Raw genomic sequence first — 18,071 nt, forward strand, 5'->3', positions numbered from 1 at the left:
TACAAAGCTCTGACACATACAGTACACACAATGTGTTTTTTTTTCACACATTTTTCTTTTTGGCCCTCATCACACTCAAGAATGAAGATTGTACAGTATAATTGTTTTTAATAGAATGCATTTGCAGCTGTATGGCAGTAGTTTTATATGGGAGCATTTGAATGCATTTAATTGTTGATATCATCATTGAAATTGAGAGTGGACTGCGTGTGAGAGCTGTGCAGGAGGAAACAATGCTGAATATCAGGATCCTCCACTAATGTCAACCACAGAACTTCACATTTCAGCGCTGACATCACTACTCATCAGGCTAACACACACTAATGAAATGAGAACTCCTACTCGACAATTCCTTTGTACTAGATGCATCCCTGCCTCAAATTATTTTTTTTCCCATTTTCAACAGAAGAATAACTGTGGAAAGGACAAAATAAGTCGTGACAAAAAGCGGTGTCCCCATTTTACATGTTTGTTTTTTATGTGTTTTAAGGTAAGTTTTCGTTCTACAAGAAGAGGTATACATTTATGCTGATGGTTTTTAAAACATCCGCACAGACTGCTTCATTTGATTGAAATTGGTCTGAGCATGTGTTACGCTGAAGCTCGCTTCCAATAGAATTTCTAATCTAAGCTAAAATGAATTGTAGTCATCGTCTGTGTGGACTCCTTTTTAGCCACGCCCCTGTTGGTACTGCTAATGATGCACAAAATTTGATTCAGAGTATGAATGATTTAAAGAGCCTGTATCATATTTTTGGTAATTAATTTCAGCTCTCTTAGACTATAAAAAGACAAATTCCCCTGTAAGCTATTAAATGAATGGGTTTGTCCTTGACTCTGTCTGAAAAATGAATGATGAATCTGCCCAACGTTCATCCATCATGTGTTCACTGAGAACTGATCTGAGAAAAGGTCTCATGTTACTCTCGTTATCGCTTCCAATTATGACTTTGTTTCAGCTCTGTTCAAAATTGAATGCGGGATTAAATCAAAGTTGTTGTATCAAAATAGTTTTGTGTCTGTGTTTGCAGGCAAATCAAGGGGTTGTTCTCTTGATCTCTTTCCCTCCTACTCTCTTTAATTTCTGTGTGGAAGGTTTTGTACGTTGTGAACAGCGTAGCATGAAATGGTACACAGATTAAGGGGTGCTCACAAGCTGCACTATTTTATTTATTTGTGCTTTTTTCCTCTTAAATGCAAGTGAGCCAAAGAGATTTCAGCCAGGAAGATGTGGGCCTTCCAGTGCTTTTTGCTCTCCGTGTGGGCTGTTAAGGTTAATTTCTGCAATCTGCATGCACATTTTCATCCAGCCCTCCTGGGGCAAAGTGTTCCTTTCAAACTTTCACAATTATTTCTGATATATTATAACATAGGGAAAGTGGATTGATTTAGGGAGGTGGGAAGCTGGAATCATTTGATGCCTGCAATATGACCCGTAAGTCAGTGGTGTTATTTGGAGTTCTGGCATTATTCTTTCTGCAATTTAACTTATTACAATTGGGTGATCAAATTGCAAGAACCTGTTATGGAATTACAGTTTGTGCATTATTCAGAAGACGAGAATAACAGCGCTGCACAGTTGGTTAAAATGAATACTGCTTGGTTTTTATTTCTGACTCTTGAACTGTCATTTGTGCAGTATAATTCCTGCTATTTTCTTTCTCTGGAGCTTTTTGTGAACTTACTGTCACTCATCGCCATTTATACCACTGAATGTTTTGGTTGTACAAAGTTCTGCAGTGTAAATTATCTCTAACTTTATGGGAATATGACATTCCTGCTGAAAAGGCCGACATAGTTACTCACCGTAATATACCTATTTTGTTTGATATGAAACACCATGACTGCCTTGGTCAACCAGCTTCTGGACCAGCATGGGCATTAAAGTATATGATATGCATTAACAGCAGAATTAATTGTGCTTTATGATTCATTGGACATTTTTATAATGGGTGATTCTTCAGTTAGGGGCAGTTTTAACAACATTAAATATTGAAAAATGACGCTTCCTCAAACTATATTTCATTTATCACATGTCCTTGAGTAAAAATCTACCTTTAAGTAAAATGTGGTATTATGTGTGATGTGGATTTTTATAATGTATTGATGCTAATTACTTTTATTGTAAAAGTCTCCGATTTGCAAACACAAGTTCATTGGCCGTATATTACATTTTAAATTATAACATTTGAAATAAATGATTTTTATTTTTTTAGTAAACACAAATGAAATATTGGTAGCCTATTTAAAAAGTAAAAAAATAAGCACAATCAGATAAATGTTACATTTCATTTACAATTCAACTATTAAAAAATGGAAAAGCTCATTTAAAAGACCAAATGTTTCAAGTTATTATAAAACTACCTATTTTTGTTCAGAAAAGTTTCTTAATTGTAGAATCAGCCATGTACTTAGTGTTTTTTCAAAGAAATTAATACTTTTATTTAGCAAGGATGCATTAAATTGATCAACAGTTGGCAGCAAAGACTTTCTATTCATCAAAGAATCCATCAAATTACCGCAAAAATATATATATATGTATCAACATTTCCACAAACAATATTGATAATAATAAGAAATGTTTCTTGAGCACCAAATCAGTATGTTAGAATGATTTCTGAAGGATCATGTAACTAAAGACTTGAGTAAAAAATCAGCTTTGCCATCACAGGAATAATTTACATTTTAAAACATATTAAAATAGACTTTTTACACACAATATTTGTGATCAAATAAATGCAGCCTTGGTGAGTATAACAGACATTAAAAAAATCTTATGACCACAAAATATTGAATGGTAGTGCTCAATTTATTTATTGCAGGTAGTCTGTCTTTCTTTCTTGATATTTCTCTGCATTGCTGGAGCCTGTTGAAATGCTAATGCACTCATTTCAAGTTTTCAATAAATCTCTTCAATATTTTGGATCCCTGATGTCAGTGTCAAGAATAGACCAAATACCTCTTTCTGAAAACCGCATGCCATGGTGTAGAGACTGCAGTGTAGATGAATGGAAGTTTCCGGTTCTGTCTACAGTTTAAATTACGCTCAGGGGTCCTCCACCTCGTGCACGCAATGGTTATCTTCAAACTCATTGAAGTCTGGGTCACGTGGTCGCCTGCAGTGTTTTGCAATAGCAATTTGATTGCCAAGAACATGCCTAGAGTCCCTCCTCACCAGCCTCTTTGCTTTGATGACTCAAGAAGCCTGGTGTTAAAGGTTGGAGGCGGAGGGCTGGAGACTCGCTTTAGGGAATATCCTCCATCTATGCCTCATATGATCAAGAACATCACCCATATCACATTCTTAGCCTCTTGACATGGATGCAGTTACAGCAGGGGGGAAATACATAGATAACAAATCTGCTTCTGGGTTTTTACTGCTTAACTGCATGTTTGAAAGTGAATGACCGAGTTCAAGAGGAATAATGATGTCTCATATTGACCACTGAAGTTCTTCACACATTCAGTGTTTTAAAAGTGACTTTATTTTTTATTTTTATTTTTATTTTTTCAGGAAATCGATCCGTTATGGTGGCACATAAGAAGGATGTAATACGCCTGCTTGTTGTGGATATTTTTTTAAGGGTTTAATCGTTAAAGGAAAGTTTTGTGTAATCCTAGCGAAGTGAATGGAAGGATTAATGTCTCTCTTTCATGCATGAAATGAGAGTTTTCCTCTCACTAACCTCAGCAGACAGCCCAGCTCTCTTTCGCTTCTGTCTTTTGATAGCTCACTGGCATCCAATAAATTAAATGGCCTTTGGTTCATTTTGTCAAATATTGTTTCGTGTTCAAATCTTTTCCTTCCTGCAGGCGAAAGGAAACAAATTCTGTCCATCTGATCAAGTAGTCATTAGTAAAATCAGTGGCAACACACAAAGCAAATATTTAATTTGGTTAATTTGTTTGAAGATCAAAGAGTAGATAATTTGTATAGAGAAACTGATGGCATAATCGCTACAATGTAATGTGCAGCCGTTGCTTTGACAGAGTTGATTGTGAGGGTTTGGAGCGTCATTAAAGTATTAGTGTTCAGAACTTGGTTGTGTTCATCATAATGAAATCCAAATCTGACTCCACCTCTATTTTCATGTTTCCCATTTCTGTGATTGAGCACAAAAAGGCTGATGAATCACAACTGTTGATCTCTTATTTGGAGATAAAAACCACGTAGTCTTCATCAAAGTTGCACTAAAAAGATGAAAGCAGTGAAAATGAGCACATTTATAATAGGCACCTCACAATAATCAGGATTTACTCTTGTAACGCTGAGTTATGGGACTATTTGATTGAATGGCTTATTCCTTATTCCCCAATGAATTTCTGTCTTGTAAAGGTACCTTGGGTTTGTGGTTGACTAATATAGTCTTTTATAAGTGTTAAATTTTTTTGCAATTTCTGTATTTGTTTTATCTTTTTTTTTTATTTATATTATTTATGGATACAGTACCGTAAGAAATTGGATCTTTCAGAAATTTTGAAAGAAGTCTCCTATGCTCACCAAGGCTGCATTTATTTAATCAAAACAGTAAAAAACAGAAATACTGTGTATAATTAAAAGACTGTTTTCTATTTTAATGTATTTTAAAATATATTTTTATATTTATATTATATTTTTAAAATATATTTTTCTGTGATGGCATAGCTTCATTATAGAAGCAATTAGTCTTCAGTGTCACATGATAGATCTATCTATCTATCTATCTATCTATCTATCTATCTATCTATCTATCTATCTATCTATCTATCTATCTATCTATCTATCTATCTTTATGTCTATCTGTCTATATATATATATATATATATATATATATATATATATATATATCTGTCTGTCTACAACTTACAATATATTTTGTAATATTGAATGTTCACAATGGCCAGTACATCTATTACTTTTTTCTATTCAGTAAAGAAATGGGCAAATGTGCACGTTTTGAAACAACATCAATAACCTCCCTTGATATCTGTCAACACCAAGTAATGATGGTGTCATTACAAGTCGTCTTATGTTCCACTGAACAGGGCAGCTTGTTCCTGAGGAGCTCTGTGAAGATGAGTCGCCCCCTAAAGAGGTGGCCTGTGTGATGGCGTGTTCAGGTGACTGTGTGCTCAGCTCATGGTCTGATTGGTCCTCCTGCTCTCATAGCTGCTCCAGTAAAAACTCAGAAGGCAGACAAAGCCGCACACGGACCGTATTGGGCTTACCAGGAGAAGGTCAGTTGACTTGCACCTTTCACAGAAATTAGATTATAATGTTTATTACAAATGTCTGATAAATGTATGTTCAATTCAAGAAAATTGAAGGCATTCAAATGAATGGTGCATGTGACATGGTGTGGTGCCTCTGGCCTGCATGTGTCATTTCCTAACCTCTTTCATTCCCACTGTGTTCCAGTCTCACTGCACATTCCTATCTATTATAATTTTTTTTTTTTTTATAAAATTTAAATAAACAGATAATATAATGCCGCAATATTGATTTGACAAGGGAAGTAATTTACTCCTAATATCACTCTGAGGGTGACATGACACCATTAATCAGTTTGTTTCTGTGAGTGGAGGAGCAATTTTGCATTCGGTATGTTTGTTTCAGAGGAGCAGTGATAAAAATGTGTTCACAGGGTCTCATTTTTCTGTCTGCCTACATACAGCTGTGGGCTTTTCCAATCAAACACAGTCCTTCTGGAATGACAAAAAGAGCTGTGTAATTAAGACTTAAATATAGCTTAGTCTAGAGACTACTCCCGCCCCCTCTGCAGCCACGCACACACATATACACATGCATGCATACTTGCATACTTGCAAACGTGCATCCTGTGTAACAGCATTATGCATGCTCTTACATACACTTATCTCCATGCATCTGAAAAATGGAAATAAAGCCCCAACCTCTACACACCATCCACAGTGTCATTAATCAGACAAGCCCTTATTAATATTCAGCTGGTCTACGTTACACTCATAATGAGTCCCTGTGTTATGAAGAAAGGCTGAATGTCAATACAATGTCATTAGCTTCAAGGGCAGATGGAGTAGGAATGACTTTTAATTATAAAAAGTGCAGAAGTAATTTTGGAGGTTGATCCCACAAAAAATGTGTCAAAGGTGTGCCTGCATCACACGTGGAATACACATTCAGCATTTTGCTTCAGGTTTAGTATGTTTTGAAGTACAGTCAAATTTTGGAAGAAGGTTTTGGGACGCATCAATATCAAATATTTTGCTGATACGGATAAGCTGATATTTATTTTGGTTTCATGGTTGATAACAGATGTATGGAAGAGTCTATTCTAATTTTGTCTAATATTACAATTTCATTTCAACTATATTTCAATGAACAGAAATGTTGTTAATAGTTTTATTTAATGATAACAACACTGGTAAACACTGTGACATTGGCTCTTTCAGAATTGAGGAGCCCAACAGCAACGTCGACTCAACCAATGGTGTGAGTTTGAGGCAACCAAACTTTGTTTGTCTCATTTAGTCAATGAGGCATTATTAAAAAATATATATATATATATTTGATGCTGGTGGTTTAGAAATTAAACCATGAACAGTTTTTTTCTTATTATTCTTTTTCTTCTATTCATATATCGTCTCAGGTTACGTATGTAACCCTGGTTCCCTGATAGGGAACGAGACGCTGCGTTTGAGACGCGGTGGGAACGCTCTGCGTGATTACGTCGTGAAGCAAGTGTAAAATCAGTCCAATGGAAGCCCGCTACGACATAGGTGATGTCATAGACCAGGAAACTATAAAGCAACCCTGAAATCAGACCGCGATAGCTTCTGAAAAACCTGAAGCAAGTCGATCAGGGCATGCAGGAAGTATGGCAGGCAAACGCAGCGTCTCGTTCCCTATCAGGGAACCAGGGTTACATACGTAACCTGAGACGTTCCCTTTCAAGGGAACTCGAGCTGCGTTTGAGACGCGGTGGGAACCCTATACCTACGCCATAGTGACAAATGCCAGTTCTGTGTGAGGTCCTGCGCACACTAAGAAGCAAGCAACCTCGCCCCAGGAGTTGAGAGGTCAAGGTCATAAAACCTGACAAATGTATGCGGAGAGGACCATCCTGCCGCATTACACACGTCAAGAAGGGAAACTCCCGAAATTAAGGCCATAGAGGCTGCCATACTCCGAGTAGAATGGGCCCGCACAACCATAGGTGAAGGCTGTCCGGCCGCTTCATAAGCCAATGAAATAGCCTCGACTATCCATTTACTCATAACCTGCTTAGATGCAGGGCATCCTCTCTTGAGTGACCCAAAACAAACAAATAGTTGCTCAGATTTACGCCACAGGGCAGCTCTGTGAACGTAGGCATCTAAAGCCCGGACTGGACATAACAGGTTAAGCTGTTCCTGGTCAGGGGTATTAAAGGGTGGAGGATAAAAGGCCTGCGGCACTATTGGGCCCCCAACATTCAGTGGGACCTTAGGAATATAACCCGGCCTGGGGTAGAGAAATGCCTTCACCATACCAGGTGCAAATTCCAGACATGAAGGAGCAACCGACAAAGCATGTAAATCACCAATTCTCTTGATAGATGAGATAGCAAGGAGAAATAAAGTCTTTAGAGTGAGGAACTTTTCAGAAACCTCCTCGATGGGCTCGAAGGGAGCTAAAGCCAGACCCTCGAGTACAATGGCCAAGTCCCAAGCCGGTGCTCTAGAGTGCAGTGCAGGTCTCAACCTCAATGTACCACGGAGAAAGCGAGTAATTAGAGGGTGTCTCCCAATATAAGTACCCCCCAGAGGGGTGTGGTAGGCAGATATAGCCGCCACGTAAACCTTTAGGGTGGAAGGAGATAACCTGGCCGAGAAACGGTCTTGCAGAAAATCAAGAACTGAACCAACAGGGCAGTTAACAGGATCTAACTGACGTTCAACACACCACGTGGTGAAAAGTTTCCATTTTAGCGCATACAGCCTTCTCGTGGAAGGAGCTCTGGATTGCAGAATGGTTTCTACAACATAGGTCGAAAGACCGGTCTCCCTGAGCCTGGCCCCCTCAGAGGCCAGGCCCACAGTTTCCACAACTCCGGCCGAGGGTGAAATATCGTGCCCCCGGCCTGAGACAGGAGGTCCACCCTGATTGGGATCTCCAAGGGGGAGCCGTCCAGAAGAGACACCAAGTCCGAGAACCAAACTCGGGTCGGCCAATAAGGGGCTACTAGAAGCTGACGAGCCCCTTCTCGGCGAACCCTCTCCAGAACCCCCGGAAGCAAAGATATCGGGGGAAAGGCGTACAGGTGCAGCCTCGGCCACACCTGCACCATAGCATCCAGACCGAGAGGAGCTGGGTGCGTTAGAGAGAACCACATGGGACAATGGTTTGAATCTGATGATGCGAAAAGGTCTACGTGAGCACGACCGAACTTTTACCACAGGAACTCCACCACTTCTGGGTGAAGTCTCCACTCCCCGGGCCTCAGCCCCTGTCTCGACAGAATTTCTGCTCCCAAATTCTGACGCCCCGGAATATATACCGCCTTGAGCGACAGTAACTTCCCCTGGGCCCATAGGAGGATCTGATGGGCCAATTTGCAAAGGTGACGTGACCTCAGACCCCCCTGATGGTTGATATAGGAGACCACCGAAGTGTTGTCTGTGCGGACCAACACGTGATGGCCTCTCAGGTCTGGCAGGAAATATTTGAGTGCTCGAAATACCGCCATCAACTCTAAACGATTTATGTGACAGGAACATTGATGGTCCTGCCACAGACCTTGCGCCGAGCGGCCACTCATGACCGCCCCCCATCCCGTGAGGGAAGCATCCGTCGAAAGCGTGACGCGTCGACAAGGAGCCCCCAACACTGGGCCCTGGGCGAGGAACCAAGGTTTCTTCCACAAGGCCAAGGCATAGCCGCGTGACCTTGATCTTGCGGAACGGATTTCCCCTCGGAGAAAACCCCTTGGTCCTGAGCCACCACTGCAGGGGTCTCATGTACAGAAGGCCAAAAGTAATAACGTTGGACGCAGCTGCCATGAGACCCAACAGTCTCTGAAACTGTTTCACAGTGAGTGACTGGCCTAGTTTCACATTCTTTGCGGCTGTGAGAATCGCAGAAATACGAGCATGAGACAGGCGTGCCTGCATTGTGGTCGAATCCCAAATTACACCTAGAAAAGTGGTCCTCTGAGCAGGGAGGAGCACACTCTTTTTGGTGTTTAGCCGCAACCCCAAACTCTTTATGTGGGACAGAACAGCATCTCGATGCTGAACTGCCACCTGCTGTGACTGAGCTAAAATCATCCAATCGTCGATGTAATTTAATACGCGGATGCCCTGGAGTCTCAACGGAGCCAGAGCTGCATCCACGCATTTTGTAAAGGTGCAGGGAGATAAACCTAGGCCAAATGGAAGAACCCGATATTGGTATGCTTCACCCCTGAAAGCGAACCTCAGGAACCTCCTGTGATGAGGATGGATAGATACATGGAAGTACGCGTCCTTCAAGTCTATTGTGACAAACCAGTCCTCGGACTGAATCTGTGATACAATCTGTTTGAGTGTAAGCATTCTGAACTTGAGTTTCTGAACCCTGCTGTTTAACTGGAGCAGGTCTAGAATAGGACGCAGCCCTCCATCCTTCTTTGGAACAATGAAGTAACAGCTGTAAAACCCTGACTCTCTGCTGGGAGGAGAAACCCTTTCTATAGCTCCCTTTCGAAGAAGTGTCAGTACTTCTTGCTCCATTACCAGAGCCTGCTGTGAGTCCACCACCGTGGGGAGGACTCCTTGAAATCTGGGCGGACGAGAACTGAACTGAATTCTGTAACCCTTTTCTATTATGTGCAGGACCCATAGAGAAATATTTGGCAGAAGTTTCCACGCTGCCAGAAATTCCGATAAGGGAACCAGTCTCTCGAGACTGGCCTCTGGATTTGATTGAACAATCATTTCGGCGCCCTGAAGCGGCGAACCGGCAGGGAACAACCGAACTCACCGTTCTACAACCCTCCTCAGAGGATTGCACGGGGACGCTGACACCTCGGTGCCCTGAAGCGGCGAACCGGCAGGGAACAACCGAAGTGGCAGCGCTGCGGCTCTCCTCGGAGAGTCGCCCCCCGGAGGGTGCCAAGGAGGGGACCACCCTCAGAAGCCTGATAGCCTTGGCGTCAGGACTTCTTCTTAGCCCAAGCCCTCCTAGAGATAACAGTCCTCAGATCTTGTCTACCCCTAACAGGTCTGGGCTGTGAGCGCCACTCAGGAACCGTAGATTGAGGAAGTGCCCGAGCGGCGACGCTCTGTTTTTGTTGAACTCTGTGAGAGGAGCTCGTAGACGGACGAGGCTGCTCAGACTTTATACTACGAGCAGCCTCGGGGACAATAGACCGGCGAGGAAGAAACCTCTGAAACACAGCCGCTTGTTTCTTATTTTCTTGAAACCTATCGACGACACAATCTATAGCGTCACCGAACAGACTTGTAGGTGACAGCGGTGCGTCCAGAAGAACAGATCTATCTTTATCCTTTATTTCCGATAAATTTAACCATAAATGGTGTTCCGTGGCCACCAAGGCTGCCATAGAGCGGCCCACAGACTTGGCCGTCTCCTTGGTGGCTCGGAGAGATAAATCTGTCGTGCGACGCAATTCTCGAATTGCGTCAGCACTAACTTCCTCACTATCGTCTATGTCCTTCAGCAGGTCAGCCTGGTACGCTTGGAGAATCGACATAGTGTGCAAACATGCTGCGGCCTGACCTGCTGCCGAATACGCTTTACCCACCAAGAAAGATGTATTTTTTAATGGTTTGGTGGGTAACGTCGGGGCTTTCAGAGAACAAGAAGACTCAGGGGAGAGATAGCTCGCTAGTGTGTCTTCAGCACGAGGCATAGTCAAATAACCATAATGATCAATCCCTTGAACTTTACTATAATTCTTAGTTTGTGGGTTATGCACTCTGAAAGACGCCGGTTTAATCCATGATCTCGAAACCTAGGTGTGGAGATCGGGAAAAAACGGGAGTTCCCGACGAGGAGGTCGTGATCTAGATGGTAAATAACGTTCATCTAAAAGACTCTTTCTAGATTCAACATCGAAATCATCGGCTGGCCACTCAATATTTAATTTAGTAACAGCACGAGATAAAACCTCCATAAGCTCCTCATCAGCAGGGGTATGAGCTGGCGAACACTCAAAATCCCCCATACTACCGACATCCAGATCCTCAGAACTGGATAGCCGTAATATTGGTGCCTCAGCCTGGGAAGGAGAAGCCGCAGAGCGGGCTCCTTCCTGGGCAAAGACACCGAATCCAGCAGGTAAGGGCTGAGAAAGGGCGGGGCCCGTCTCAAACCCCGCTACTAGATCCATCTGCGAACCCCAAGATGAAAGTCGACGCTGTGCCTCGGCAGCAGCGGGACCCGCACCTCGGGGAGCGCGAACCGAACCGTCCTCCTCAAAGAACGCCCGGCGAGAGCGGAGAGTTTTCATAGACAAACTCAAGCAATGCTCACAGTCAGCCCCCTCGAGGACTGACTGGGCATGCTCCACTCCCAAACAAGCAATACACATAGGATGTGTGTCCCCACCCGTGATTTAACGAGGGCAGGGCACAACACAAGGTTTATAACTTTGCTTGCTCGCCATAGTGATATATATATATATATATATATATATATATATATATATAAGGGGCTTGACAGACAACAATAAATAGACAAGGACAGATATACAGAGAGCGCTTGCTGAAGGTGCAGAAGCTATCGCGGTCTGATTTCAGGGTTGCTTTATAGTTTCTTGGTCTATGACGTCACCTATGTCGTAGCGGGCTTCCATTGGACTGATTTTACACGTGCTTCACGACGTAATCACGCAGAGCGTTCCCACCGCGTCTCAAACGCAGCTCGAGTTCCCTTGAAAGGGAACTACATCTCTTCACATGTCCCAGTAGATTTCGGCTTCATGCCTCTTGTGCTCATGTAGCTCGTTAAGATTTTATGGAGCATTAAAGCAAACTTAAGAGAGGGTTTTTGCATCTGTAATGCAGTAAATGAACTTTTTTCATTTCAGCTAAGGCATGTCCAGCTGCTACTGCTCTGGAGGAGTGGAGAACTTGTAACGCTCATCCATGCATCACGTTCTACTGGGAAGCGTCACCATGGGGACCATGCATTGAAGACTCCTCCATGAATCTAAATGGCACCGGCTACTGGAACGGAACGGCCACCTGTGCTGGCGGGGTGCAGATTCGTAAAGTGGTCTGCATGAAAATGGGCGTCGGGCCGGTTATTCCCAAAAGGTGCCTTATTTTTATGTATGAAATTTATAATCTGTGGATTTCTGCATTTCCACACACCACACTGAAAGTGTTTGCAGTGGCCTTTTGTGGTGGTTAGATTATTAAAGCACATAGATTTTCCACCACTGCTCATAGCATGAGGTTTAAATTGTAAATTTTACTAATCTTTGGTGATCACTGCTTTTTAATATTAAATACCATAGAGCACTTAAATTACCTGTCAGATGCAGGCAATAACACTTTTCTCAGACATGTAGCAAAATTCTTTCAGCAAAAAAAAAAAATCCTTTTGTGATTTGAAATCTGTTTAAAGTAAGATTTTGGAAATGCATTTCATTTGGTAGAGTAAGATCAGATTTCACTTAGCACTCATCATCTGAGCACAGCGTTTGTCTGAACAAATGTATCAAATACAGGATTTAAGTGTTGTGTGAACAACCACCAACATAAGTATAAACAGCCTTATCAAATGCATTCAAATACCTCATCAAATATCTGCCGACATTCAATTCAGAATGTTTTTAGAGGGTTTCGGTTTTATAATGTTCCTGAATCTGTCCAGTTTCCTTTATGGGATCATCCATTTTTATAGCTTTATCTATAAAACATTGTCAGCATTTTCTCTCCTAGATGTATATTTTTACATACAAGTACATAATATCAGGACATCCGTATTTGGTGAATAATGAACTTCCCAGAGAGAAATATTTCCCTCTACTAGCTTTTGTAAATATATGTACGTTTAGTTTGATCAGAGCGCTAAATTAAAGCAGATATTATACACTTCTGCTATGGGATGTGTCTTTGAGGCATTCTGCTAGTGCTACACAATCAAACAGTCCTGAAATCCAGATTTAATAGTTTTCCATTTAAACATCACGTTTACACTGCATTAATGAGACGTACAGCACAACATATATGTACTGTATAGTACTGAAAGCTGTTCTCATGAGATGTTCACATTTCCCTGACCTTTTCACAAGGGAAGATCGCTTGGTTTACATTTGCTGAAGCCATATCTTATACATTGAGTCTGTCAATATTCTCATTCTTGTGCTGTGCATGGCTCTGAGTGCAGGCTTGACTTTTTCTCTCTGTTTCCTCTATGAGAGGTTCATGTTGCCCCAGGTCTTTCCTTGATAAATGTTTCCTGTGGGAGTGGTGTAATGGCGCTTTGGGTAAGATAAAATGTTCTATTGCATTGCATGGAGAAGATATTGTGTTGTGCATCAGGAAAAGGGGCTCATAAATAATGCAGTCGTTTATCCATTTCTTTCTGTTATATTAATGACACCAACGTAAAGTGAGTTTATGGGCTGGCGTATTTCACTGGCCTGGTTATAGGTTTCGGCTTTATCTCAGTTTTGGGAGGGGGGCTGTCTGGAAACACATGCTGGTTTTTCTCTTTTTAGTGAAAATATCTAATATATCTATATTTAAAACAAGATGCATTTATTTACATGAGAAGCAAAATTGCATACGATTTTAAGAGTAGCTCTGTGCCTACATTGACAAGCTTCTAAGACTGCTTTAAATGCATCATTGGATTGATAAATGGTCATTTTGAAACACTATCCACAGGCAGCAACCTCACACAGGAGGAGCACAATTGATGACATATATAGTGGTCAAAAATTATGTCTATAGAAGTAATATTTGTTTTAATGACCCAACATGTATATATATATATATATATATATATATATATATATATATATATATATATATATATATATATATATATATATATATATTCTTTTTTTATATGAGGGAAGAACAAAACACTAAACTTTTTTTAAGGTATTTATCTGACAAAATTATTTGGCAAAAAAGGCAAACTACAGCTACAGGTTGTATTTAACTTTGAAAAAAAAAAGCTTTCAAAAAGCTCACAAGAAAAACCATACATTGACTACAACATAAGCAGTTATTAATACACTGTAAACTATTATATGATCGATAAATTATGAGAACATTATTACATTGCTTTAATAAGTTAAGCAATTCTCATTTTTAAATCAGCTTAATGTTATTTAAGTTGAAATTACTTAAACATCCAAGTTGATTGTACCTAAAAATTGATGGCAGCATTTTTTTTAACAGTTTATTTGTTCCTTCTCTTGTTTTTGCATGTTTTCATAATTTTGGAAAATGACAGACTGGCCAAAAATTATGTCCACAATATTGTGCATGTTTCATGGCATTGTCAAAAATAAAACTCCAAGCACAACAATGCAATATGCTTACCACATTTTAAAAAAAAAAATGTAATAATATTTAAATAAAGGTTGAATATCTCAATTTTCCTAGGTCTGAGATCACTTTTGGCCTCTACTGTATATTTTATTCAAGCATTACTCTAACAACACCTAAAGTTTTAAAATTATTTTTTAGTCTTATATTCTGAAAACAAATATTGATGTATTACACACTTTTACTTCTCAAGTAAATATATCTGGATTTAGGGATGTTTATACATTTACTGGAATAAAGACAAGCACACACACACACACACACACACACTCATATATATATATATATATATATATATATATATATATATATATATATATATATTTTTTTTTTTTTTTTTTTTTTTTTTGCAGCATAACGTGTGTTAAGGAAAAAACGGTGTCATATGCAATTGTGTTTACCAATGAATAATCTAAGCTTCTTTACAGTCGGGAGAGAACAAATCACAGTCTGGTTTATAGTGGTCTGTTGACACACACACGCTCTCACTCACAGATATACTGAAGCATAAATCACAGATGGGTGTACTGTATACTGCGCGGATGTGTTTGATGGTGTGGTTCAATTTATTTGTCTGTGTCACACACACATCATATCCCTTGTGCCTTGCCGCATGTGCTGGAGCGTGCCAGAACAGAGCATCAGAACATGTCATCAGATGAGAGCGGCTGATATTTCGTGGTGTGTGTTCAGATAACTCTGCTTTATTTAAAACAGCATGGCTGAGCTATTTAAACATCCTGATATATGAAATGACCCAACAGGGAGATGTTTGTTTATATTTCTGCTGATAGACCTGTTCTTTATGAATACTCATATGCTTGCTTAAAGAGGAAAATAAACCAGGTTCCATGTAGGTACAATGCAACTTGTCTGTCAACATTAAATGTGATCTGATCTCAGCAATTTTAAATGAACAGTTTTTTGGAGCAGGATGATATATTATGTTTGTTTGTTGGACCAATGAAATGTGGGTGATGCAAGTTCAAGCTTGATTTACAAGCTATTTCCTCCTCATTCCAAATCATTTCCTGTCTTCTCTCTCCACTGCCGCTCTCCACTGCCACATCATTTCCTGCCTTCTCTCTCTCTCTCCACTGTCATTCACATAAATGGATTAAATTTAATCCACGACCTTGGGTGAATTATTGCTTTTCTAAAACTGGCAACATCAATATGATTAAACAGTGTTTATAAAAATTATTATATTAATTATTAGATAATTGTAATGAACAAATATGTCATTAAGTAATTTGCCAAGAGATAGCATAATAAACTATTTGAATCAGAATAGTTACAGTGGAAATTAGTAATTTCTGCACTTCTGCACTGACTTACTGCTTTTCTAAAACTGCGACAACAGCAATATGATATAACAGTGTTTAAAATATAGTTGTATTATTAATAATTATCGTAATAAACAATTCTTCAATATGCCTTATTAATTTGCCTACAGATTGGTGCAGTGTAATTTCTGCAACATTAGCCCCACCAAAAAAAAAAAAAAAAAAAACATTGGTTAATTCTGTGTTGGGATGACACAAATGGAGTAATATCTTAAAACACTATTCAGTCAAAGACTTTACTCTTTTCAGGGAAATCTATTTTAATTATGAATTCAACAAGTGTGTTGTTTCATATTGCTTTTGTCCTGTGAATTAATGTTTTTGTATGACAGCTTTAAGCATGGCCCATCCAATGTTTAAAGGTTTATTTCACACAAAAATGATTCTGTCATTATTTACTCACCTTCGTGTCGTTCCAAACTTGTTAGACTTTTGTCCATCTTCGAAACACAAAATATATGTTTAATGAAATCTAAGAGATTTCTGTCCTCCATTGGCAGTTTCTGTTCCACTTTGACACTTAAAATAATTCATAAAGGAATTGTAAAACTAATTTAAATGAATTGAGCGGTTTAGTCAAGTTTTCTGATGAGACACAATCGCTTTATATGATGAACATTAAAAAGTTCCGTCCTTCGGCTGAGATGTTAAACTGAGGTCCTGATTCTCTGTGGTCATTAAAAATCCCAGGATGTCCTTCAGAAAAAAAAGAGTATGGGTGTTACCTGGCCAAATATGCCCATTGGCCTCTGTCCATCATGGCCTCCTAATCACTCCATATACTGATTGGCTTCATCAGTAAGCTGGTGTAAGCTGGTGTCTCCTCTCCATCAATAAGCTGGTGTGTGTTGTGGGCACTCTGGTGCAATATGGCTGCAGTCGCATCATCCAGGTCGATGCTGCACATTGGTGGTGGTTGAGGAGATTCCCCCTTCCATATAAAGTGCTTTGAGTACCCAGAAAAGTGCTATATAAATGTAATGAATTATATATATTTTTATTATAAACAGTTTGCTTGACCTGTTTGACGTGCAAGAACAAACCTCATTGGTTCTTGTGGAAGCTCAAACGTGCTGCGTAACACAAGAATGAACCTCATTGGTTCTTGTGGTAGCTCAAACGTGCTGCGTAACACAAGAATGAACCTCATTGGTTCTTGTGGAAGCTCAAACATGCTGTGTAACACAAGAATGAACCTCATTGGTTCTTGTGGAAACTCAAACGTGCTGCGTAACACAAGAATGAACCTCATTGGTTCTTGTGGAAGCTCAAACATGCTGCGTAACACAAGAATGAACCTCATTGGTTCTTGTGGAAGCTCAAACATGCTGTGTAACACAAGAATGAACTTCATTGGTTCTTGTGGAAACTCAAACGTGCTGCGTAACACAAGAATTAACCTCATTGGTTCTTGTGGAAACTCAAACGTGCTGCGTAACACAAGAATGAACCTCATTGGTTCTTGTGGAAACTCAAACGTGCTGCGTAACACAAGAATGAACCTCATTGGTTCCTGTGGAAGCTCAAACATGCTGCGTAACACAAGAATGAACCTCATTGGTTCATGCTGAAGCTCAAACGTGCTGCGTAACACAAGAATGAACCTCATTGGTTCTTGCTGAAGCTCAAACGTGCTGCTTAACACATGAGAATGAACCTAATTGTTTTTTGCACATCAAGAAAACATGCTTGAGCTTCTGTTTACCATATCTCATGTGTATCTCAGAACATCAGACTAAACCGCTCAAATCATATGTATTAGTTTTACGATCTCTTTATGAAGCTTCAAAGTGGTAGTTGTGTAGCTGTCAATGGAGGGACAGAAAGCTCTCAGATTTCATCAAAAAGATCTTAATTTGTGTCCGAAGATGAACGAAAGACTTATGGGGTTTGGAACGACATGAGTAAATTATGACAGAATTTTCATTTTTGGGTGATCTATCCATTTGAGCTGAACAAAACATAAACCCGCTTTGTTTTGTGTCAACCTGTTGTCTTCAGTGATGTCTCCTCTTTATAGTGATTTCTTGCACTTATCCTCCACCCACTCTTTTGTTCCTCTGCTAAAGCTGTGTAGAATCAATGACTTTGGGTGATTGCCCTCTGTAATGACATTCTGCTCCACAGAGCACAAAAGTGAGAGAGAAACAGATGATTCATGGCTCTGTTCTTTCTTGTCCCATACTTTGATGTGTCCTGTTTGCTGGTCTC

At 40.1% G+C, this 18,071-nt stretch overlaps 1 protein-coding gene across 3 annotated transcripts in view; it reads left to right on the forward strand.

Moving 5' to 3' along the window:
• Positions 1-18,071, forward strand: part of thsd7ba (thrombospondin, type I, domain containing 7Ba) — a 300,618-nt gene that overhangs the window by 172,520 nt on the left and 110,027 nt on the right. For all 3 annotated transcript variants that reach the window (XM_077216170.1, XM_077216171.1, XM_077216172.1), the window contains 2 exons: positions 5,026-5,217; positions 12,033-12,261. In XM_077216170.1, the coding sequence (XP_077072285.1) occupies positions 5,026-5,217; positions 12,033-12,261 (421 nt within the window). The remainder of the gene's footprint in view (positions 1-5,025; positions 5,218-12,032; positions 12,262-18,071) is intronic.

This window comes from Siphateles boraxobius, unplaced genomic scaffold, assembly GCF_051911475.1.
Source record: "Siphateles boraxobius isolate OS27281-9 unplaced genomic scaffold, OSU_SipBor_1 7, whole genome shotgun sequence".
Classification (NCBI taxonomy): Eukaryota; Metazoa; Chordata; class Actinopteri; order Cypriniformes; family Leuciscidae; genus Siphateles; species Siphateles boraxobius.